Source organism: Zonotrichia leucophrys, chromosome 2, assembly GCF_028769735.1.
Source record: "Zonotrichia leucophrys gambelii isolate GWCS_2022_RI chromosome 2, RI_Zleu_2.0, whole genome shotgun sequence".
NCBI lineage: Eukaryota > Metazoa > Chordata > Aves > Passeriformes > Passerellidae > Zonotrichia > Zonotrichia leucophrys.
Genome location: NC_088171.1, coordinates 148,846,995 through 148,870,620, shown reverse-complemented (window position 1 = coordinate 148,870,620; position 23,626 = coordinate 148,846,995). Strand labels below are relative to the sequence as shown.

At 38.3% G+C, this 23,626-nt stretch overlaps 1 protein-coding gene across 5 annotated transcripts in view; it reads left to right on the top strand.

Moving 5' to 3' along the window:
* TRAPPC9 (trafficking protein particle complex subunit 9) overlaps positions 1-23,626 on the top strand; it is a 453,504-nt gene that overhangs the window by 148,502 nt on the left and 281,376 nt on the right. For all 5 annotated transcript variants that reach the window (XM_064706725.1, XM_064706726.1, XM_064706729.1 and 2 more), the window contains 2 exons: positions 2,440-2,582; positions 13,488-13,598. In XM_064706725.1, coding sequence (XP_064562795.1) covers positions 2,440-2,582; positions 13,488-13,598 — 254 coding nt within the window. The remainder of the gene's footprint in view (positions 1-2,439; positions 2,583-13,487; positions 13,599-23,626) is intronic.

Here is a 23,626-nt window from a genome sequence, read left to right as displayed (position 1 = left end):
TATTGCATAAATCCTAAGCAATGAAGCTTTCTCTAACCATCTGAAGGGTCCTGAAAAAAATAATTATTTCCTTCAGTCAATCTCCTCTCCTGCACATCCATCTACAGTCCTGATGTAAAGTCTGCCTGATGCTTTTTCTTTGTGTGCACATGCGCACATTCATAGACTGCTGCAAACCATCATTGCCAGAGAAAGAACAGAAAACAAAGAAGAGGTTTGGGTGTTCTGTAGTTGTTGGAATCTCTTTTCTCCCCAGTCTTTACTGTGCCCTGTTAGATCTTACGTTTTGGGTGGGAAGGGATATCCTGCTGCTGTCTGGATTAACAGAAGATGGTTGGGTTTCCTTTTCCTTGTTCTCTCCAGTGGGATTTCAGGACACACAGCATCATCAGCAGGATTTCCCCCACAAATTCCTCACTGTAACAGGGACCAAAATTATGATGGTGCCCTTAAACTCTCCTGCCCATCAGTGGCACATAATGGTTGTGTTTTTTGGCCTTTTTTCTGGAGGTTTTTCACTTGGTCTGGGATGGAAAGGAGTTTGAATCTGGAACAGTAATGCTCTGTGACCTTTCAAGCTGAAATCTGTTACCTGTAATGACACAGGGCTGGTCCTGTTGAGCAGCTTTTTTCCATGGTGCTGTGCAGAGGGAACCATGGAGCTGCTCCCAGCAGGACACAGCATTACAGCAATAATGCAGAACATGCAGAGTTTTCACCATGCCCTAATTGAAATTGAAGTCCATTCTCACATTACAACATAAGCAATGTCAGTTCCCTGTACTTACAGAGTCTGGCTCTGATTTTTATGAAATGGTCCAGCTGGTTAATTAGGATGAAGTATGTTTTGAATGGGTTTGTGCTTTTTTATTTTTGTGTTTAATATTGATTAGCTCTTCTGACATAACATAAACTTGAGTTCATTAAGTACAAATTAGGAATTGACATAAACAGAGTAGATGGGTATGTCCAGAGTGCCCAGTCAAGGGTTTTATTTGTATTGTAAGTTGGCTCTCATGAATTTTAATGAAACTAAATTAAGAATTAAAATTATTCCACTTAAAAGGGAGTTGGAAATAGGCAGAACAGTTAAGTGCACACATGCAGCAGAACATTAAACTCTTGATTTTGGTATTCTTTAAATCACTGGACTGTGGTTATTTTAAGAAAATGATTCTGTATCTGTTTCTTTTCCTTCAGCCACGCTTATAAACAGAATGGTATCAAACAAAATTGGAGTTTTTTGTAAGTTGTAAAATCCTTAGATTGTTCCTTAGAGCTCATGATAAAAAATAACAGGTCTCATAAATTTTTTGTGAATCTTCTGTTGAAAGGCAGAGTGCTTTTACCTTTCTGAGGCTTGATGGTGTCTGATAAATAGATTTGCTGGCTAAATTGTTGACTTGAAGTTTGGCATTTTTTGCCTTTTTTTATAAAGAATGAGCTAAAAGCCAAACAAAGGTGAAATTGGTGTTGTTTCCAAAGCCTTTTAAGAAGTGTCTGTCCTTCCATAAACAGGTTTCAGCACAATATGTGATGTCCATGTCAGGCTGCAGGGCTGGCACTGCCTCTGTCCTTGCTCTGAGGTGTGGCAGTGGCAGCTGCCTGAGGACCAGGATAAAAACTGAGAAAATAAAAACAAAAATCCAATGACATTTCCCAAATTCTCACCTTACTTCCAGCAAATCATATTTCAGGGGCATGATGACAGAGGAGGTGGTGAATGATCTCTCTGGATCAATCAAACGCTGTTCTGGGTTTGAGCACTGGTGATGATGTGGGGACTGTGCTGGGAAGCTGCTCCCATGCTGTTCATCGAGGGGAAAGGCACAAAGCCCCAAATTTCCTCACAGAAGTAAAGGCTCAGTGCTGCTGAGAGCAATGAGCAGAAGGCTCATGCTAGAGAATAATTTTAAATATTTACTAGCCAGCCATTTCCTCTAAAATGAACACAGAGACAAGGTACATGCAGTTGGGTGTTGCTCCAGTCTGTTACTTCAAGGACATGAGAATGAGAGACCAGATTCTTTTAGCTTTGTATCATCTTTATCTGCCCCCCAGCTTTGAAGCTTCTCAATTTGATTAGATAGTGAAGTGGTGAATATTTTTCAAGAGAATGAAGGAGAGCAGCATTGAATAAACCCTAACTCTTTTAGCAACTTTTTTTTGTTTTTTTGATGTTGAATGTGATATGGAGAGGAATTATGTAAAGGGAAGTCCAGCTGACTTTATGCTGCACTCTTTAGTTTTCCAAAGGATTAGGCAACTGTTTGCCTAAGCTGCAGTTATTTGTTAGATTGCCTTTTTTTCCTGAGATAACAGAATAGATGGGTTAGGAAAGCAAATTTGCAAATCACTTCTGCGGCCTAATTTAATTGAACTTGTGAAATGCACAGTAGTGAAAAATAGCTAACAAGGAATTAACTTTTATTCCTCCAGACACTGGAAGCCATTCTGAATTTCAAGTACTCTGGTGGACCAGGACATGCTGAAGGATACTACAGGAACCTTGCCCTGGGTCTCCACGTGGAGGTGGAGCCCTCTGTTTTCTTCACTCGCATCAGTACCCTGCCAGCAACAAGGTGAGCCCTGCCCTGACTCTTGGAATCTCACTCACTGTCTCTGTTCCATTGAATGTAACTTAAAGTCCATATTGGAAACATTTTTAATATCATCATCAACGTGTAGGTAAAGAATTTTGTGAAGAAATTTTCAAAATTGCTCATTTAGGAGTTTATTGGAGCAATTCATGTTCATTCAGCAGCTTCTGAGGTTCAGATGTTTTCTCATGATGATGTGTTTTAGCAGGGCCTGGAAATCTCATGTTTATTGCACAATTTGATGACTTTTTTCTGTATCTCTTAGCAATTGTAATGTGTTGTGTATTACTGAGTTTGGAGTTTTTATAACAGAGTCTTACTGCCAATGAACGTGTGAATGATGTGACAAATAAATTGTGACCAGACTCTCCTCTGGTGTTTGTTTTCTCCTGGAAACCACAGAGCAGTTTCAAATGCCATAGTGAATATTAAAATCAAGGCAACTCTTGATGGTGGTCAAATGCTGTGATAATGAAAATCTTTTTGAATAAAATTTCTCAGCCACTGAATGCAATCAGTTTTAATAATTAGTAGGATTATTGTAAAAAAACTCTCTATGCACAGTGGGAGCAAGAATTTGGTTTGATTAAATTCTGAGATTGTTTTAGTGCAGTTATGTATGCAACACCAGTAATAATAGTTGAGAGGGAACATAATTGATCCAAGAAATTCCTGCTGGGCCTGGGACCCTTTTCATGACAAAATTCAGAAATTTAAAGATGGGCAAGGAGGAAATGCCAATCTTGGAGGCACTGGGTGAATATTTAATTTTCAAAGGAAAGAATTGAGTCCTCAGTATCATACCATGGCAGAAATGTCCAAGGATAGATGGACAGCCTGTGGCAGCAACATAGCCTGAAAAACAGGGCTGTGAGCAGAAGAATTAAAGCATCAAGGAAAGTTTTAGGCTTGAACATGAAGAGAAGTTGGAGAGTCTGGAGCAAGAAGAGTGATAAGTTGGGATTTTTGCTGAAACATAAGTTTAAAGCAGCTTCTCCTGCTGAAGGGATGACGACTGACAAGGGAGTGGAGTTTTTAATGATGACACTGCCAAGAGGGATGGGATCCTGTTCTTCCCCACAGGGGATACAGCAAATAATGACCTTTGCAGATAGCAAGGGAATTTTACATTAGGCAAAGACACTGAAACTCTGCAATAGTTTTTTTAAAGAAAATGTTCAAAAATGAGACAAACAAAATTATTTTTAATGAGTCATTTGTGTCCAGCTCTTATGAAACCATATGGTTCTATTAGTAAGCAAGTTTCTTGAGCATTTTGCTGCTTGAAAGTGTAGCATAACATGGTTTTATTATGTTAGGAATTGCTCAAGTAAAGCAAATCTGATGCTGCTTGGCAAAGTCAGAACACAGTATCCAGAACAACTGTTTGCAAAATTCTGGGCCCCTTTTTAATGATGTTCAGTTTCATCCCTTCAAAGGCACGTTCTTCAGCCTTTGAAAGGTTTTCAAGAGTGAATAAGTGATCTCTCTTGAACAACCTGGAAGTACCACAGCATCAGCTAAAAATAGTTTTCAAGAAGGGTCAATATAGAGGTTAAAATAACCAGATTTCATTTATTATTTGAATGCCTAGTTCCCTCCATTCAGTGTCAAAAAAGCTCTCCATACTCTCAAAATGTATATTTTTAATGAGCAGACTGCTCTGTGGTTCACTGCAATTCCTTATAGGGTGGATTGGGAGTGAAGCTGCAAACCTTCCATAAAAGCTTCAAATGCAACCTGATGCTTTTATTTGACTCTCCCTTTTTGGGATTTTGGCTTTTTGTGCTTGGCTTCCCCAGATGTGTTTTGTGTAGGCCAAGGTTATGCCAGCCCTGCTTTGTCAATCTGCTCTCTGGAGTTCTTGATGTGGGGCAGGCATTTAATCCTGAAATCCTTACACACAGATGGAGGTGCTAATTCAGAGTTTCTGAGTTAGCAGGACACAGTTTCCCACGTTGTGTTGTGTTTAGTGGCTCCAGTTCATCTCACCTTGTGTGTGTTTCCTTCCTCCTTTCCCTGTTCACCACTCAGATCTGTTAAGTCATGGAAACTTTCAGTGGTTTCATGGTTGGAGATGTAGTTAAAGATGTGCCTGCTTTTCAGGGTGCCTAAAAGCTTTACTGAGTTGGAGAAAAAGACTCTAATATTTACATTGCTCTCAGAAATGTTTTCTTGCCAGACCTGTCAAAAAGCTTTTTTTTACTTTGGTTGTTACTTTAGGTATATATATATTGTTTGCTAAGTCATGAATGGATTTTGCATTCTCTCTTACTGCTCATTCCATGTTACTGGTTTAGTGATCTGTAACACTGTTCCTTTGCTCTTGTGCATCCCTGTGCAGGTTCTCCATCAGAATTTGATATTATAATTTAGAGGGAAAATGGCAGAAATATGTATTTCAATCTGCTAAGGATAGCTTTTCATCATTAGAGGAAACAAAATTTGTTTTTTACTGTTGATAATCTCTGCCAATATCTGAGACACAATGACAGCAAATTATAATTGGGGTTTTTTTACTTGCTCTTGCAAAAAAAAATCTGATTTCCTTTTGGTTTACAACTGAGACTTCATTGCTTAAGTACTGTCTGAGGTGCTGAGCTATTTTTGTTTAGTCATTACAAGAAATTGTATTTTATAATTTACCTCCTTAGCTGTCATTTCAGAATGGAAGTTATCATTGCTTTCATTATCTGGATTAATTTTTTTTTTCCTTTTCTTTTTCATTTTATTGTTTCTATTTTACATTTTTGCCTCCACAAAAGTAAGAAACATTAGCTTACTAACTCCTGGGCCTAAAAAGTCAAATCAAACTAAAAAGACTCTGAGCATTGATTCTTCCCTTAGGCCTTTAGTGAAAAAAGCTCAGGAAAAATGTTAATGAAAACACTTCTTCCCCCACTATAACATAAAGATTATGGTTTATGTAGAAGTCTTCAAAATTTAATTGGTATTTCTTCTATTTAGCTGCTGGAGCAGAAGTGCCTGGGAAATATCACTGAAACAACTGGGGATTTAGGCTTGGCTTTGTTTTTTAAATATCTAAGCAAAATTATATCTTCCACTTAGGCACAAGTTCTGCCTCATGGGGAGAAGCTTCATTAACCACACCTCAAATATATCTTCAGTTATTTAGTCATGACAACAGATCCCTTTAACCTTTGTTTGTGCTGCTCTGGGGGTTAAGGTGGGGTGGATGCAGCTCCTGTCACACTGCAGTGCCTGATCTGCTGCCTGAGTCTGGGCCAGATCTTTCCTCTTCCAACACCCAATTCTGGTTCAGATCTCTGCTCTGCCCACTTTTGATTGTGGTTCAGATCTCTGAACTTCCAACACCCAGTTTTGGTTGGGATCTCTGCTTTGCCCACACCCAATTCTGGTTTAGATCTCTGCTCTTCCAATACCCAGTTCTGGGTCAGATCTCTGCTCTTCCAACACCTAATTCTGATTGGAATCTCTGCTCTACCCACACCCAATTCTGGTTCAGATCTGTGCTCTTCCAACACCCAATTCTGGGTTAGATCTCTGCTCTGCCCACACCCAATTCTGATTCAGATCTCAGCCCTGCTGTTGGTACAGAGGATGTTGTATCAGTGAAGAACTGACAGAACATCCCTGAGGAGCCCCTGATCTGCTCCCAGGTCCTTCTCTGGGTGTCACCCTGTGCTCCCTCAGCTGCCTGCACCCAGAGGGGCTGGCAGAGCAGCCTTGTGCTGGGAGATATTCCCTCTGAGGATGTTCCCTGTGTTCCTTGGCTCTGCTTGCTGGTGTGAGCAGAGAGGTGACTTTCCCAGGAGCATCATCAGGAGTGCCCTGGAATGGGGTGTAAGGGATAAGGAATTACTGTTGAAAGTTCTCCCACTCTGTCCTGCAGCTCAATGAAATCTTGAAGGGCTTCAGGGATCTACTTGTTGAACCACTTATTTACTGTAAAATGCAGATACATCTATATAGTAAAATTGTATTAATTATCTCCTGTAATTGCCTTACCACGTTAATTGATTCCTTACCAGGGCTCAGCCCCAAACCCTGCTGTGCTCCCAGGCCTCCAGGCAGAGCAGTTCCCAGCAGGTTCCAGGCTGCCACTGGGGATCCCATGATCTGACCCTAAGCTGCCACTGGAGATGGATTGCAGATGGTTCAGTGTAAGGAAACATTCTGTTGATAGTTTTGGGTGATTCTTCTCCTCATTTTGATATCCTGTTAGCTCTAAGCAAGTCTGCTGTTGCAACTTATATGGGTTGTCTTGAAAAATCTTCTTTATACCTGTTGTTTCTCTCAGGTGTGTTTTCTGCCAGTTTTTATGGGCACTGAATGTCTTTCCTTATTGCCTTTATAAAAGAGCATGAAAATATGCCAGAAATAATACTGCAGGTCTGACAAGAATTCAGTAATGTGCTCTGCCCACTGTGAGGGACCTGCTGGTGGTCCCCTTGTGTCCCTTGCCACTGTTCCATCAGTACAAAAGTGTCTTAAATAAGAGGCTACAAAGGCCAGAAAATGTTGATCATGTTTTCTACATGTGTGGTGAGACAGTCTGAGTTTGTAGATGAAGTCAATCCTCAGGGATGGTGCCTTCACTTTTAAGCTGGGAATCCAGATATATAATAATATTCTTACCTGGAAATTCTACAAATTCAAGATGATAAGATTTTTAGTCTTTAATTTTTTTTGTGGGGCAGAATTCTTTCCTTTCTATCTTAAAGCTGCCAGAATACTTTCCTTTCTATCTTAATGCTGAGAAGAGACATCAGCTGCAGATATCTTCTGGCAAGTGCTGAGCCTTAGACTCTATTTCTGGGTTTAAATCAGGTCTGACACTGTTAATTCAAAGTGCCAGTTCACCTAACTGTAGATTCAGGGTAACTGTCCTTTGTATCATTAGTGTACATCCTTGGATCAAATGATTTGGTTTTGTCCAGAAGACATCAGCTCACAGCACAGTCTGCAGTGCTCCGTAGTCTGAGACTTCTCATGTTCTGTATTTAAAGTTAGGATGCTGTTTTTTGGTTTCATTGAGGAGAAGAGAAGTCTTCTTCTTGAGAGCCATTGAGAGCCAAGAGAAGTCTTGGCTTTGGTGAGGGTTCTCAGGAGGTCCTCAGTTGGGTGGGTAGAACTTTGAGGTTTAATAAAATCAGACATATTTTTAGAATTTCCACTCCAGTTTCCAAGGTTGCTCATAGTTTCACTACAATAAATTGCAACATCTAAAGTTTGGATCAGAAATCCTGATTGTTGTATATTTACAAATTATACAAGGGAAAGAGTAAACAGCATTGTTTCTTCAGCTGTGCTCTAACAGACTTTTTTGTTATATGATGAAAAGTTATGTGGTAGTTTCTGAAACCCTTGTTGGTTTTATATAGCCAGATTTTTGAATTGATTGTTCACATTTGCTACATTCAGAATGAGAATCAGTCACCTACTGATAGGCAGCTCCTTATAGTCTTCTCTTTCTTAATATTTTGGTGCTCAGTATGTCATAGAGCTTTGAAAGGTGGAGGAAAACATCTCTTGTTTGGTTGCTTGAAGAGCAAGATGTTTGTTTGGAGGAGGATTTGAGATATGACCTGTTTAAATTGATCTGATGTTTTTACATGGAGAAAATAATTAGTATTAAATTCACTGTTTTGTTAATGAAAAATATTAATAATGAAAGTCAGTCAAATTGGGAACCATGCAAATTCAACTAAATAAAGCAAATAAAGCTCTCATTTGCTGCAATTAAACTGACAAATCATTAGGAAAATCTGTCAGGCAATGGATTTATATTAACGTTCTCAGGAGTGGATGTCATTCTAAAATATATTCCTTATTTATACACTATTGAGCTCAATATAGATTCTACTGAGTGGTAACTCATGACATGTGGGAGGTTACACCCAATAGTTAAATTATCTTGGTAATCAGAGGTATTTAACTTCTGCTAATGCTGTAACATTGCAGTGGGTTCATGAAAGAGCAGCAGAAAGCAGCTTGCAGATTAAGAGAATTGATTTTTGGGATCCAGATGTTAAATATGTATGGTTTGACACATGGATATGTCAGAACATAAATCTGCAAATATTTATAGATGTGCTGGGAATATTTAGCATAAGTGAAAAGGTTTACAACTGGGAGAAGTCAGATGAGGACTCTTCTTGGAATTTGTGGAAAGCCCTTTTGCCAGTAAGGTGGAGAAACTGACTTAATCATCTGAAGTTACATAATTTATTAAAAATTAAATTAAAGAGGCCCTACTGAAGACACAAGAGCATCAACAAAGGTGGTGTAGATCATTGTTGTGCTGTGCTGCTCTTTGTGTTGGTCAGTGGATTCTGGAGAACAGGGTTGTCATCTGTCACACCATTGTCACCAGAGCCAAAACTTCTCTTCCCTTTCTGTCCCTTTCTGTGCAGCAATGGCTGCTCAAAGAAAAGAGAAGAAAAGAAATTTAAAAAAGTGGATCTGAAAATACTCTATGATTTCAGTTGATGGGAAAGGGAGATGAGTCAGGATGCAGAAAACTTGCCAGCCCTCCTGAGAATTTCTTGTTTAAAGTGACTTTTAAACTGAGCTGGAGACAGAACTGCAGAGATTGTTCACTGAAGTGAGCCATCATTGCAGCTGCATTTGGGGTTTAATTCTGTGTTCAGTGTTACTGAAGAATATCCTCAGCTGTCATTTCAAGTAATCACAATCCTCCTGAAAGAGATTTTTAGATCACAGTGTCATTGTCACTTGCCTAAAGTTCCCATGGCCCCAGTTTTGTGACTGTTTTTGGAACCATAACTGGCATTGTAAGATTTTAAAAATACAGCATGATTCATTGTGCTGCTAACTTTTGCTTGTGCTGTGTTCTCAATTCTACAGTAGATGATAACAGGAATCCATTTATACACTAAATCTCTGAGACATTGTTGAACTAACTCAATTTTCAATTTAAAAAAAGATTTCTTAATTGTTTTTTGATATCAGCATTGACTTAAATTTGTAATTCTGAGATGTTCAGATGATAAATCTATCTGATGAAAATATTTCCTTCTAATTCTAGTGTTTTACCTCTAGAACCTTCTTTAGTTTTGTGTCACTTGTGAAAGGAAATCTTGAACATGATATTTATGGAAGATTTTTCAAAATCAAGCATCATGAACAAATCAGGAAGATTATCAAAATGGAAAAAATGTTTGAGTGCTGTGATTTTTTGGTAGGCTGAGTTTTTGGACCAGACTTCCTTCCCATTAGATGGGAAGAAGAGTCAAACCCTCTCATGAACTTTTGTTCTGTATCCTGGCGTCTGTTCCTGGTCCAGCAGTGCTGGTGATGGTTTCATGTTGTGTGTCTGACACCATCCTAAACCACCAACCCACCCCACCTAACAGAAACTGATTTATTCTGCATGTGTTCATCCCAAACCTTCAGAGGGAGCTGGTAACAAATAATGACCCCTAAAAAAGACTGGGAAGCCTCTGGTGAACCTTCAGAATGTGGGAAATGTGGGGGATAGTGTTCTCTGCTTTCTCTGAGATGAATGGTAGCTAACACCTACCTAACTAAACTTAGAGGACTCAAAATCCACCCTCCTCAACCAAATAAATATTTAGTGTAAACTCTTACATGGTGGTGGATCTTTTGGGAAAAGGAGAATAAATTGTGTGTCTATAGGCCAGTCTTTCCCAGTTCCAGAAATCTGTGGCTTGTGACTGGAGTTTCTCTGCCAAACATGTCAGTGGGGCATTATGGTATATAATGTAATCAATTTTAGATCCATTTATTATTTTGAATGGTTTAAGGGTTTTTTGTAAGCTGGCAGATTTTTAAAAAAACCTGATTTACGTAGTGTTGAGGTCATCACAAGTGGTCTAAGATTTGGTCAATTGCCTTCAAATCCTTAAAACAATTTGATGTTAGGAATTTTCTGGTAAAGAACTTGGTTTAAGCAACACATTTCTGACTGCACTTAAATACAGGAGTTCAGCAAAATCTTACTGGAGTTCCTTTATCAAACTTGCATGAATATGATTTGCCTCTCAAATCTCCTTTACTGACACTGAAATAAGTTCTTTAGTTCCTGTCTTGCACAGGATGGCCTTCTGTATGTTCTGCTGGAGGGAAAATTGATATTTATTTTTGGCTTTCTTATTACTTCTGTGTTTTTCTGGAACTTTCCTAACTCAGCATCATGAGTTCTACACAGTCGTACTAATTGCAGAATGTTAAAGAAAAAAAAAAACAAACCTTCCTGCTGGTTTTCAGATCTTCAGCAAATTGTTCTTTAACAACTTCAGAGTTGATTCTTATCCTTTTTTTTAAACTTTTTTTTGGTATTACATCTGATTTTCCAGAGCTGATGCTTTCTTGATTTCCTTACTTGGATGGAGCTTCTGTTTGAAACTTCCTGTTTTAATTAAAAAAAAATAAAACAAAACCTTTAATTGTGTTTGCTTTTCATTGCTGTAATAGTCTATTTGATACTGTCTTGTAGTTATTCTGAAGAGCTTATGCTACCTTTTCCTACAGTCTTAATGTTACTTTCAATTCTTTCACATTAATATCTTATTCTTCTAAGATTTCAAGGTACTGTAATAATTCTGTAACTTCAAATTTTATGTTTATATATATTTTTACCTAAAGATTTCCTTGTGAATTAACTTAAAATTGCAAGAAAATAGTTATTTTTCCTATATGTTTATTTTGTGTAGTGTTGGAAGAGGAGGAAATAAGTGTTGTGGTGATGAATAATTTTCAAGAATTCATATTTGGGATTTTTTAAAATCAATGTTGTTTAGTCCTGAGGGGCAGCTGCTTGTGTAGGTCCTTTGTGGCATGAATTGTTTTATTTGCAAAACTTTGGCTCTGCAGGAGGCTTGAATGTTTTTTGTTTGGGTTTGCTGTGGCAGAAATAACAAATTCCTTCCACATGAAGTTTTTAAAACTAATCTGCACTGGAAGTTGCTCTTCCAGACCATCACCTTGTATCTGCTGGAGAGGCAGAGGTGTCTGAGACTTCACAGGTCTTGTCCCACTCTGCCAAAGATGAGGCAGAAGCTGATAAAAGCTCTTCCCCCTTTTCTTTTCCATTCCTTCCTGGTAACTGACTCAAGCACTGCCCTCCCAGTTATTTCTTTCTTGTGAGTTCTGAGGAAGGAAGTTTCTAACAAGAGCCACATCTCCTTATCTCTTCTAAATTCTTGAGTTTTGACAAGTTTGCTTCAGGCACTCAGCTGCCTCCCTGCATCCCCCTCTATACTCAGCAGTCATTGGGGTTTTACAAAGAGAGAGAAATCTCTTAAAATATATATTAAAGAAGCTCCACCCCCACTTTTTCTTCTTTTTTTTTTTTTTTTTTTTTTTTGCTAAGAGATTTGGTCCTGACCCCAGCCGTGCCTGGCTGCAAGTGACATAAGTGACATTATTTTCACTTGCTGAGCTCAACCTCCTCCTCCTGGGCTTGTCCTGGGAGTTTTCCCAACCCAGGGGTTGGCAAAACATTTCCTCCTCTGTGTGCTCTGCAAGGGACTTCTTTGATTTTCAGAACAGAGTTGTATTATGGACCAGAGAACCTATTTTGGAGTAGAACAGTTCTTAAACTCTTGTACCTCTGAGTTTAATTGCCTTTGGAATAGCATTTCAGTTCAGTTGTAAACTATTGTGCAACAATAAATATAAACAATAAATATAAACATTTTTGGTTGCCCCAGACACATGGCTGTAGCTTGATCATGCACATTGAAGGATGACTCTGACAACTCACCAGTATTCCTTTCTTCCCTTTTGGGGATATTTCTAGTTTGTTCAGTAGCCTCTTGGAAAGTTTGGAATTTTAGATACGTTGGTAAAGTGTTATTGCAGCTGTCTGATAGGATTTGGCATTTTGGTACCTGGTTCCAATAAATTTTCATGTGTATTATATTTTTATCATCAATGCTGCTATTTCTGCTTATTCTCACAAGGAAGAAAAGGTTGTAAATTAGAAAAAAAAAAAAATCCAGAATCTTACTTGGAATAAAATAATTTAAAATATTAACACTTAATTGTATTAAGTAGTAAATGAGTAGTAAATTATTTTTATTAGTATTACATAATAAGAATGGTGAATATTATAAAAATGTTAATTATGATGAAAAGGTGTATTGGAATTAACTTCTGCAATAAGGTTTGTATTCTGCAACTTTGTCACTTTTATTTTCTGAGGTTACCAGAAATGAAGTTGGTGTATTTCTATCAAATGCATCTAGGGAAATTTGGATTTGAATATGAGTTTAGAAACAATGGATAGTAGCCAACAAATGTTAAGTTTTTCTGTGAGAAGTAACTCTGTTTCCCAGTCTTACAGAGGGGAGAGAGTTCTCCTTCTCAGAGAAATTCCTCTCAAAGTTAAATACTCCAATTGCCAGCTTGTTTTGGTCTGTAGGCAAGCCATGGAAATGGAATTTCTCCTTTATAATGAATTTAAACCAATTTAAATTTTTGCTTGTACTTTTATGTCTTAAAGAGGTAATGTCAAGGTAGTTTAAAATAATGCAACTCTTTTTTTTCTTTTTATGTGAAGGCTTAAGGAACTGAAAAATGTCTGTGGCTTTCTCCACAGAACTGAATGTGAAAGTTGCAAAGTGAGAATGTAGAGAGATGAACAAATGCTGTGGGGCTTGATATTGTGCAGGATAGAATTGTCATAGGATTGCTGCTCTTTAGGGTGCATCTGCTTAATTCTATTAAAAAAAAAAAGTATTTTTAAAAAGGTTGTTTTTGTAGGGATATTCTTACAACTGGAGGAGGAGATAATACCTCTATGCGAATGAATGTATTCTTTGTATATATATTTATATCCGTATATGAATACTCATTTTGATAAACCTACAATAATATCATCACTGAAATGGTGGTTTTTTCCCTCCATCTGAACAGCACCAGGCAGTGCCACCTCCTTCTTGATGTCTTCAATTCCACAGAGCATGAGCTGACCATCAGTGCCAGGAACAACGAGGATTTAATTCTGCACGCCGGGGAGTGCCAGCGGTGAGTGCTGCCTCTGCCAAAGGGCCCAGGGTTAGCCCTGGTGCTTTTCTGTACACAATTGATGGCATTTAGGTGCCTGTTGTTCTTCTTAAGCATTGTACACATGTCAAAGAATAGGAAAGTTTTATTTCTTGGGGGTGCATCACTAAGTTTAAGCAATATCTCATGTAAATTTATTTGGGCTCTGCATGTAGTGATCCTGGAAATAATGAAATACAAAGCAGTTGGTACTGAGGTGTACAGCTCATTTAACTTTTGTAGAGTGTTTGAATGTAATTTCCATGTGCTCTGAATGTAATCCTGGTGTTAAAACCTGAACTCAGTAGTTTGTTATCCTTTCCCAGTTTTAAATTTTCTTTATGTGGTTCCCCAGCCATTTCCTTACTTTTCCTACAAAGAAAACTCCAGGAAAGAAAAATAGAATTGAAGAAAAAGCAATTCCAATCTCTGTGGGAAAATATATTTCAAATCAAGCAAGCTGTTGTGGGTATTGATTCTTGCAACCCTACTAGAGTGGCGTACAGCTCATTATTAACCATTATTTGCCATTACACACCTGCCTCAGGTTCCTGCTGCTGGCTGTAGCCCAGGACAGCCTGCTTAATCTCCTTCAGGTGATCATTGCATCTGAATTCCAATTTCATCCTGGAAAGGTGATAATGTGAAAAAGGGAATCTTGCTTTTGGGCTCCCTGCACTGCTCTCCTCTCTGGGAGAGTTTAAAAACTTGGTTAAAGAGAGATGTTTTGATGTCTGCAAATCCCTGGCTGAATATTAAGTTCAAAGTCAAACCATGTTAATTGCAAGGAATGCAGCTGTCAAAAAGAATTACAGAATAGGTAAAATAGCAGCACATTTGGAATTCTTTTTGCCTTGATGACTCCCAAAGCACAACCAAGTGGAAATGTGTTGACTCAAACTCAGGTTGAATTTTACTTTACCAAGCAATGGACAAAACCACCAGTAACCTACAGTGCTTCTGCCTTTTATTTGGAAAGAATTGCCTTTTTTCTTTTTTAAAAAGCAGTCTAAACAGTTATTGTATTTGCTGGTAATGTCCCAACAAAGGCAGGAATTATGAATCTGACTCCATGTTCTCAGAAGGCTAATTTATTACTTTATGATACTATTTACTTTATGATACTATATTATATTAAAGAATACTAAAATATACTATAATATACTAAAGAATAAGAGAAGATACTCAATGCTAAAAAGATAATAAAAACTCATGACTCTTTCCAGAGTCCTGACACAGCTTCGCTCTGATTTGCCAAAGAGTCAAAAAAACTCACACCAGAAACCAATGAAACAAATTTATTGTTAATAAACACTCTCCAAACACATTCCACATGAGCAAAACACAGGAGAAGCAAATGAGATAAGAATTGTTTTCTTTTTCTCTGAGGCTTCTCAGCTTCCCAGGAGAGAAATCCTGGGTGAAGGGATTTTATCAGAGAATGTGAGTGCTGCAAACATTCACCAAAGTATTCTTCTTCCCATCTATATTGTTCTATAATTTTATTTTTATGCCTCTTGGTTTTTTGCATTGTTTTTGTAGTTTTGAAACCCCTGGAAAATTTTCATTCCTAGTTTTTGGGACAATAGTAACAGATAGAAATTAAGCTGCAAATCAGGTTATAAAATTTCTTTCATCTCTCTGATTGAATTTTATTTTCCTATGGATTTAAATTTAAATATCTCTAAATCATTACATTGTGATGGGTATAAACCCTTTCACTAAGTCTTTTGAAACAGTCATTTATCAAAGGAGATTGTATATGTGTTGCAGGTATTTAAACATTTACAGTTATTTTTCTTCTTATTGCAAAATTTGTTTTTCTTGTTGGTTAGAAATTGCACAGTTTTTCATTGTTTCTAAACTCATTTATTATCTATTTCTTGAAGGTAAGTGCTTTTCATTGTAAAACTGTGTATATGCTTCTATGTTGCCATGAGCTTTAATTTTTATTCCAATAGATCTACTACAGAAAAGCATGTGAAACATACACTGGGCTTTACAATAAGCTTCCTGCTCTTAGAAAAAGGCTTTTGTTGCTCTTTGAAGGGGAAAAAAGAGAAAAAATAAATAAAGGAAGGAGAAATCTTTTCCCTTTTTAAGCAATGGCTCCAGATCTTTGCATTTTAATACAGGGCAGGCATTCCCTGGAATCTGCTTTTGAACCAAGGTTTTCAACCCAGGTATACAAAGATTTTCAACACATCCCTGTTCTTTTGGAGTCTCCTTTTAGGATTTTTTTCTTTGGATATTGATTGTTATTATTACCTGATTAATATTTCAAGGGAGGGCTTTTCAATCAAGTTCATTATTTCCTTCATTTCCCCTGTACCTTTTCTGATGCTGCCCTCATTCTTAATGTTTGCCTCATTCTACCTTTATTTAAATAGTGACTTTTTGCCAGCTTTGGTCACTTTCTCTTCCTTTTGTAATTTACTCTGCCTCCATTCGTCACCCTCACTTTGAAATCTCCCATCCTGACAGAGTGGAGGTAGCAGGAAATTGTTTTCTTTGTCCCTTTTGTTATTGCTGGGGACTCTGAGTGTTTTCATATTCTCTGCCTCCAGACCCACAAAGAAGGATAATGCTGCATCCTGCTTACTCTGGCCTCTTTTGCTTCCCACTTTGGATGCTTAGAAAGTAAAATAACTTGGGAATTTTGATATGTTGCTTCTCTTCTCTACATTACAGAGTTGTCACTGTAGAATGTAAGTTTTTCCCTCCCGAGAGGGAATTTGTAGGGGATTCTTTCATTGCTCCCATGGAAAATGAGGAATCCTGATGGGTGCTGCACTTATTGGAGCACTCTCTGTAATATAATGTGATTTATAATGAAGCTGTACAATTGACCATGGTGCTGGCAATGGGAAGGGTGAGGAGATCAAAAGAGAAATGCCAAAGAAAGTTTGGGATTGCCAGCAGATCAGTGCTGGCACTGCCAAACCTTTCTGAGCCCATCAAGGGCAGTCCCTGGGATTCATTTTGTAGTGTCCACATTATTTGGTGCATTCCAACCCTGTCCTGTTCTCGGTCTTATTTGTATTCATGTGAAATGGATCAAATGTGTAGAATGCTGCACAATATTTTTATTTTAAGGTCTGAAAGGCAGTTTGCTTCAATTAACTTAGAGACAGGGCAATAATAGCTGCTACAATAACACTGCATATGTCAGGAAAAACTGGTATTATACTAGTTAGGAAAAGAGACATCCTTTAGGCCATTAAAAGAATCTCTGGAAAATAGATGCCTTTTTCTACAGTAAGGTTATTTTGCTGACTAGTGAAAATTATCATTTTAGCTTTCAGAAATGCTTAAACTTACAATTTGCTGTACTTTTTAAGCCAATAATTGGGATTATTTACTGTGTGCATTGTAACTGTTCTTGGAGACATATATAAGCAGTGTTTCTGAGAAGTGACACTCTTCTCCCTCTATTTTAGGATAGAGAAACATTTTACTCCCTGTCATTTTATAGTCAGAAATGATAATTTGGGCTCAGTGATTATTTTGTTCACTCATCTTTCTGTCTTTCATCATTGCTTGTTTTGCAGACAAACAAATGAAAGGATCAGCCTTTTTTTACCCCTGTATCCCAAGATGTTAATTAGAGACTTGATATTCCCATCTCTGCTTTCCACATGACTTGAAATGTTCCTTCCTATCCCATTGTGGGACAATTAGTGACATGTTTTAGTCTGAGGTCTTTTTTCCCCACAAGATTATGATGGAGAGAGAAGAAAACCAAGATTTCTTTGGAGTAGAGAAGGAAAAGACAGGAGATTTTTCTTCCCTCTCCTGTGAGGTTGGTTGAAGAAAACAGAGAAGCAAGAGTTTTGGATGATCGTTTGTTGAACTCCTGAAAATAATTTTAGGCTTCATTGCAAAGGCTTCAAATTAATTTTTTCTGCTTTACACCTGCAGGAATTTTTTAAAACTTCAATATCCACAGGGAAATGCACTGGAGATCTGGTGTCCTGATGAAAAGATGTCAGCCAAATTATTCTGTGGAAGTTCTGGCTGCAGTGAGTGGTGTTGAGGTGTTGGCAATGTCTTCAGCTAATTTCAAATATCACCCAATGGTATCAACATGTTTTGTTCACCTCTCCAGTTGAACATATGACATGTGATGATGATGAGGGAAGCAAATTCTTTCATGTCTGCTATTGGAAAGCTCAGCCTCTAGAGATTTGTGCAGGATTAACTGAGTCTCCAGTTTGTTGAAGAATAAAAGCTGTTTCTTGCAGCAGTCAGCTGCACTGTTAAAGGAGCTTTGCAGTGAGCAAAGTGCAAGTGTTTTGAACATAATCAGTGGAAAATCTGAGCTTGTTTATCCCAGCAAAGAGGTAATCAACAGGTTGTTCTGACATGGAAAAATATAGCAGACAGCTCTTGGAGGGAATTGTATTAATGTCTGTGAATAAAAAAAGTGTTGCCACTAGCAGTGATCTGAATTTATTGAAAAACCCTAGGTACAGTAATTATTGTGTTCCTGAATTGATTATCAAACCATTCAAATTAAATTTCATGACGGCCCTCATTTATGCCTAAATCACTTCATAATTTATGGTAATAGATGTAATCTGGTTGTGTGCCCCAGGATATCTCATTTTGTGCCACACACCCTGCCTTGCCTCCCCATCCCCGTTCTGTGCACTGGGGGGAGATGGATGCTGGGGAGGGTCTGGGCAGATCAGTTCTCTCCTCTGTCCTTGTGGGACAGCCCAGCTGGGCTGCTGAAGCCTTCCCCATGTGTGACACTGCACAGCTGGGCTCTGCACATTCACACATTGCATTTTTCAGCCTGTTCTGGCCTTGGTGTGAGGACCATGGGGATTCAAGCTTGGGATGCCCAGGGTAGGTCTGGTGTGAGGAGCTGAGAGATGAAGAACGAACAGGACAGGTCATGGTAAATGAGGAAATAATTCTGTTGGTAGTTCAAATCAGAGAGGCTTTTGTGCAAAATTTACAAGTTCTGACAAGTGCTGGTGACCCTGGGGATGCTGATGTGAAAGAACATGATGGAATTTTGGCCTTTTCATTTTTTTTAATTGGAGGTTGCCTAATTAAAAATAAGCTGAAGCAATCCTGCAGTAGCAAAGTCAACACTCAAGTTCAGGTTTCCTTTCTGGGTCAGCAGTTTTACCCTGCTTTTTAGCAGGGTGACAGAGTTAAAGGAGTGTGTTTGCTTACACATATACTCTACAGTTAGTTTTGTTCTTTTTTTTAAAGTCAGCAGAATTATAGGTATAATGCTCAGTTTTGCTAAGTTTACTTTTGTGTGTATTGACTTCACTGGGTTTTTTTCTGTTACATTCTAATGAGACAAGAATAATTAAAGAAACAAATTATTATTTTCACTTCTATACCTTTTATCCCATAGTCTGGTGGGTTTTTAACCCATGGAAATGAAAGAATTTTTCAAAGTCCTTTGTGTGCATGCTAATTATGAGTGCCATTTCTGCTGCTTAATTATTTGATGTAAATGCCTTTATTAATCGAGCTGTGAAGTCTGTGCAGTGGTACACTGCAATTTCTGCAGTATTAGTTAACAATGCACATTTTGAAAACACTTTGAGATAAGTCCTCTTTCAAAGGGAACAAGAACTAAAAATTCTGCCCCATTTTGAACCAAAAGTTCCCCCAATAAATTTATTGCCCATATGTAAGTAAATGATGATTGTTATTTCTCAGAGCTGCCAAGTCAGTGTTTAATTTGTGTGTCTGCTTATGGCAGGGCATGTTGTCTGTATGGGAGATTAATGATTTTTTCCATACATTGCTGTTACAGTTTATGTTTTAAAGACAGAGCTGCTATGATTAAGGCTTTGCCTGCTGTCAAGAGAAAATAAAATTTCACAGTAGTTGCCCTTGGTCTTCATGGCCAGCTGGATATTTCTGAGATACTTTCAAGTCAAATTCTATTAACTTAAACATGAAAATCACCCTTTGTTTTCAAGGCAGTAGTTTTTATTTTGTCTCTTATTTGACAGTTGTTAAATACACTTTTAGTTTTTTTAAGGCTTGCCTTTTTCTACTAATAGCCAAATCAATCTTTAAACATTGTACATAATTTTGAGTGAATAATTATTTTCAAACAAAAAAAAATTAAAGGAATTGTTTGGGTAGGAAAGGGTGATATAACTATCACTAGTCATAGTAATAACCAGTTATGATGTTCATATTTATTTCCAAGCACTTTGCAAAAACTGGAGATGCTAGAGGAGGATTCTGCAAAAACTATAGAACTTCAAAATAACAAACAATAATTAAAAAAAAAAAAGGAAAGAGCAAGAGAAGAAGTAATAAAGAGACATTTCAGTTCTGGACTGCTTTGTAGCTGAAGCACTCAAGGAATCCATTTGCATCCCATGAAATCCAGATGGTCTTCTGAGGTCCCTTCCAAGCTTGTCCCTGCCTGGTCCTAGTTCCTTTGTAAGGGGTGAAATATCCCACCCCAGCTGGGGGCTGATCACAGGGATCCTAAAAAACCCAGATGTGATCTGAGGACAGGAGAGGCCAACAGAAAGAAGGAATGATAGGAGGGAATTTTGATATTCAGCTCTGGTCACACGCACAGGACAAAGAGGAGATCAAATGGGAGAAGACTCAGGTGAGCAGTGAAAATAAAAGCCTTTGGCTTTAGTTTGACAGGTGCAGTAAAATTTAAAGGCAATTTAATGCTTTGTATGAGGTGGGAACAGGGGAAGGCTCTCCTGGAAAGGTTAAGGGAAGTGAACATGGGAATAAAAAATGAACTTTGAGCTGTGTATGAATGCATCTGGAAATGAAGAGATTTCAAGGCTTCAGGCATCATCAGACCATCTCCCCCATGGACAAGTGGAGGCAAAGACCTTCACAAAGGCTGGTTCTGAGGTGTCCTCCCTGGAATTGCCAGAGATCTGCCTGCAGTTGCCACACTTCCCAACTGGAAGACCTTTTCCCGTGTTCTGTCCCTGTAATGATGATGAAAACAAATGCTCTGGTACCTTTTACAGCAGTGTGTTCCTGTTCCTCTCCCTGTGCTGTCCCCAGTGCCACTTCTTCTGAACAGTTAGGATGTATTTCCATAGGGAAAGTGCAGGCAATCTATTTCCTGTGATTTGCATTTGAATTTAGCATTTGTTTCTGTTAAGAATTGAGGAAAGAGGGGTTATTTCTCCTCTTCCCTTCCCTCCCTTCCCCAAAACTCAACGTATGGATTATATCAATCCTGTGGTACTGCCCTGGGTAGGCACCTCTTTTGTATTACATCACTTTCCCTAAGATTCTTTTTCTTTTCCCACTTCTTCAGTTGCCTTTTCCTAAATCAGAGGTGACTAACTCACTGCATCTAGCCTGCATGGCACTTTTTCTGACCTCTCTGAACATTGCCTTGGCCTCAGAAGACCCAATTTGCACTATTTATAATATTTTGTGTATGCAGCTGGGGAAACAGGAGCTTGGTGAGCACAGGCCAATTTTGTCTCTGACAGGATTTATTAAGTTTAATAGGGCACAACATAAATGTGGCTGGGTAGTTTGGCCCTTATACAAAATATCCCACAGATGTAGCACGAGTTTGCTGCTCCAGTTTTAAATGAGCTATAAATCACTCAAAATCCAGACCAGTCATCTTCATTTTCCCCTTGAATCCTAAGTAGATTACAGGTTGTAGGACTTGCAGGGTTCAAAAGCTGTCTCTTGAAAAAAAGGCAGAGTAATTGATTTCAGGAGTCAGATTTAGAAATTATTTAAAAAAAAAACAAACTTTTTTTTTTCTCATAGAAGAAGCCAGACTTTTTCCTTCCTTAATTTCCTCAATATTTGAAAAATATTATTTCAATATATTGAAATTTCAATGTATTGAAATTTTTGGGTGCTAGGCACAGTTGTGGAAGCATTTGACAAAGTGCAGGCATGTTAAAAAATGGACTGAAGTGCTAATACTTTTTAATTGGGTTTTCAGCTTTGTGCAAGGAATGTGGGAAAAAAAAGGTAAGAATGTAAGAAAAATTATAATTGTTTCTTTTGTTAGATAACAATGGAACAACAAGTTAAACAGGAAGAAATACCTTTTCATGAAGGAAGTCAGAGTTGAAATGAATTGTGCTTGCCCTTAATTCACACATATTCAAACCAGTAAATTCAGACTGTAGTTTTAGAAAATCATGTTTCAATATTGATGAGTGATGGAAAAACGTGGGGGATGAAGGTGAGCATTATCAACCTTTCACTGTGAATTAATTTTCCTGCAAAAAACCCCCAATATTCCCAGGAAGAAAAGATTCCATGGAACCTTGGGGTTTGTCCTTTTTCCAGTAGGTTTTCTGAACACTGAAGGAGAAAGGAAAGTTGTATTAATCAACATTGTTTTTTCTTTCCATGTTTGTCTGTACTTCTGTGGGATGGATACTTAATCAAATTTTCTGATTTGTCTCAAACCTGCCCTGTGGTCAGCACACCTGAGCTATTCTGTTGGCTGTCTCTCCTCATAAAATCCATGTTAGAAACTTGGGGATCCTGAGTGAAACAATGGCAGAAAAGAGATGCCCTCCACAGGAGCTCAGACAAACGGGGGAGTGAATTTTGCAGCTGCAGCGCAGCTGGCACAGCCCAAATTTCTGTCAGACTTGCCTTGCAGTGTGAATTCAAGGCAGGCTGCAGAGACTGTTGCTGCAGAGGTTATTCAGAATTCTTTCTTGTTGCAGAGGTTATTGCAGAATTCTGTGGGATGCAGCAGTGCCCAAGGCTGGGCAGGCAGGGGGAGCTGCCCTGAGCTCTGTGCCTGCATGGGAGCAGCAATGCAAAGAATAATTTACTGGCCGGGTGCTGTGCTGCCAACCTGGGGCTTCGTGGCCAACTTCCAGGTTTGATTGGATACTTCCAGAGGGACCTCCCAATCTACACCATTCTTTGATTTGAAAATCTACCTACTCATTGGTAAGCTTCCCTTTTCTTCCCAAAGCCAGCAGTTATGGGCATGTGTCCGTAGGAACTGGTTCTTCTCTTGTTTTCTTTTATCCTCCAAGACTTTCTGTCTTTCCAAAATTTGTCCTAATCTGTTTTGGGGGTTTTTTGCCCTTCTCTGGAGGACAATTTTTTTTTTTCCTTAGCCTTTTTTCCTTGTTTTTTCCTACTGTTACAGATGTCATAGTGCCACTTTTTGGTAAGGCTTTGAGCTCTAACTCATGTCTTATTTTAAGTAGCGTGTTATTGTGAGAAATGTGAATTTGCACAGTTCTCCTTCATTGATTCAGTTTGGTGCAATACTACTTCTTCTCACTGTCACCTGGTGCCTTGTATGTTCATCTAAAAGATGAAAAAACTCAGTGGAATTAATTTGCCTAATAAATTGATCTATTATGATATTTGGACATAAGGAGTGAAGAGCATCTGGGTGCACTTAGACTCTTTAGAGAATGCAGGACAAAATGATGAAGGTAACTGAATAATTTTAGTCCATCTCCCAATTAACCATCATCTTTATTTTTTGTGGAAAACCTCCCTAACACATTTCAGGTAATTTTTTTGTTTATGCTGCCAGTAAGAGACCGAGTTTTTGGGTTTAGGTGCAGCTCCAGGTCACACCTGGTTTGATCAATATCTGTAGATAAATAGATTAATTTAGAGCACAGTACTCCCTGTATTGAGGAGCACTTGGCTGTGTTTTGTGGCTGTGGTGACACGGTGGCTGCGTTAATGGGATGAAAGAAGATTGTCTTGAGTGGCTGCCAGTTATGTCTGCCTTAATGGCCAAAGGATTTATGAAAGTTCCACTCAGATGTTGCCCAGATTTGGCTCCCTGCCTGCTCTGTGATGTTCTGTAAAAAATCACGAGGGTGCAGCATGGATTTCCTGAAGTTGGAAATGAAAATATCCAATTTCTATTAATTTGTTTTAGATGATCAAAAGTATAATTAAAATAGCTGGTTTGTGAGTATTTCCTTCAAAGAGAACACTCATTTAAAATTAGTGCTTCATCAGCTTGAATTTATTCCTTACTCTTGACATCCATTTAATTCTGCCTTCAT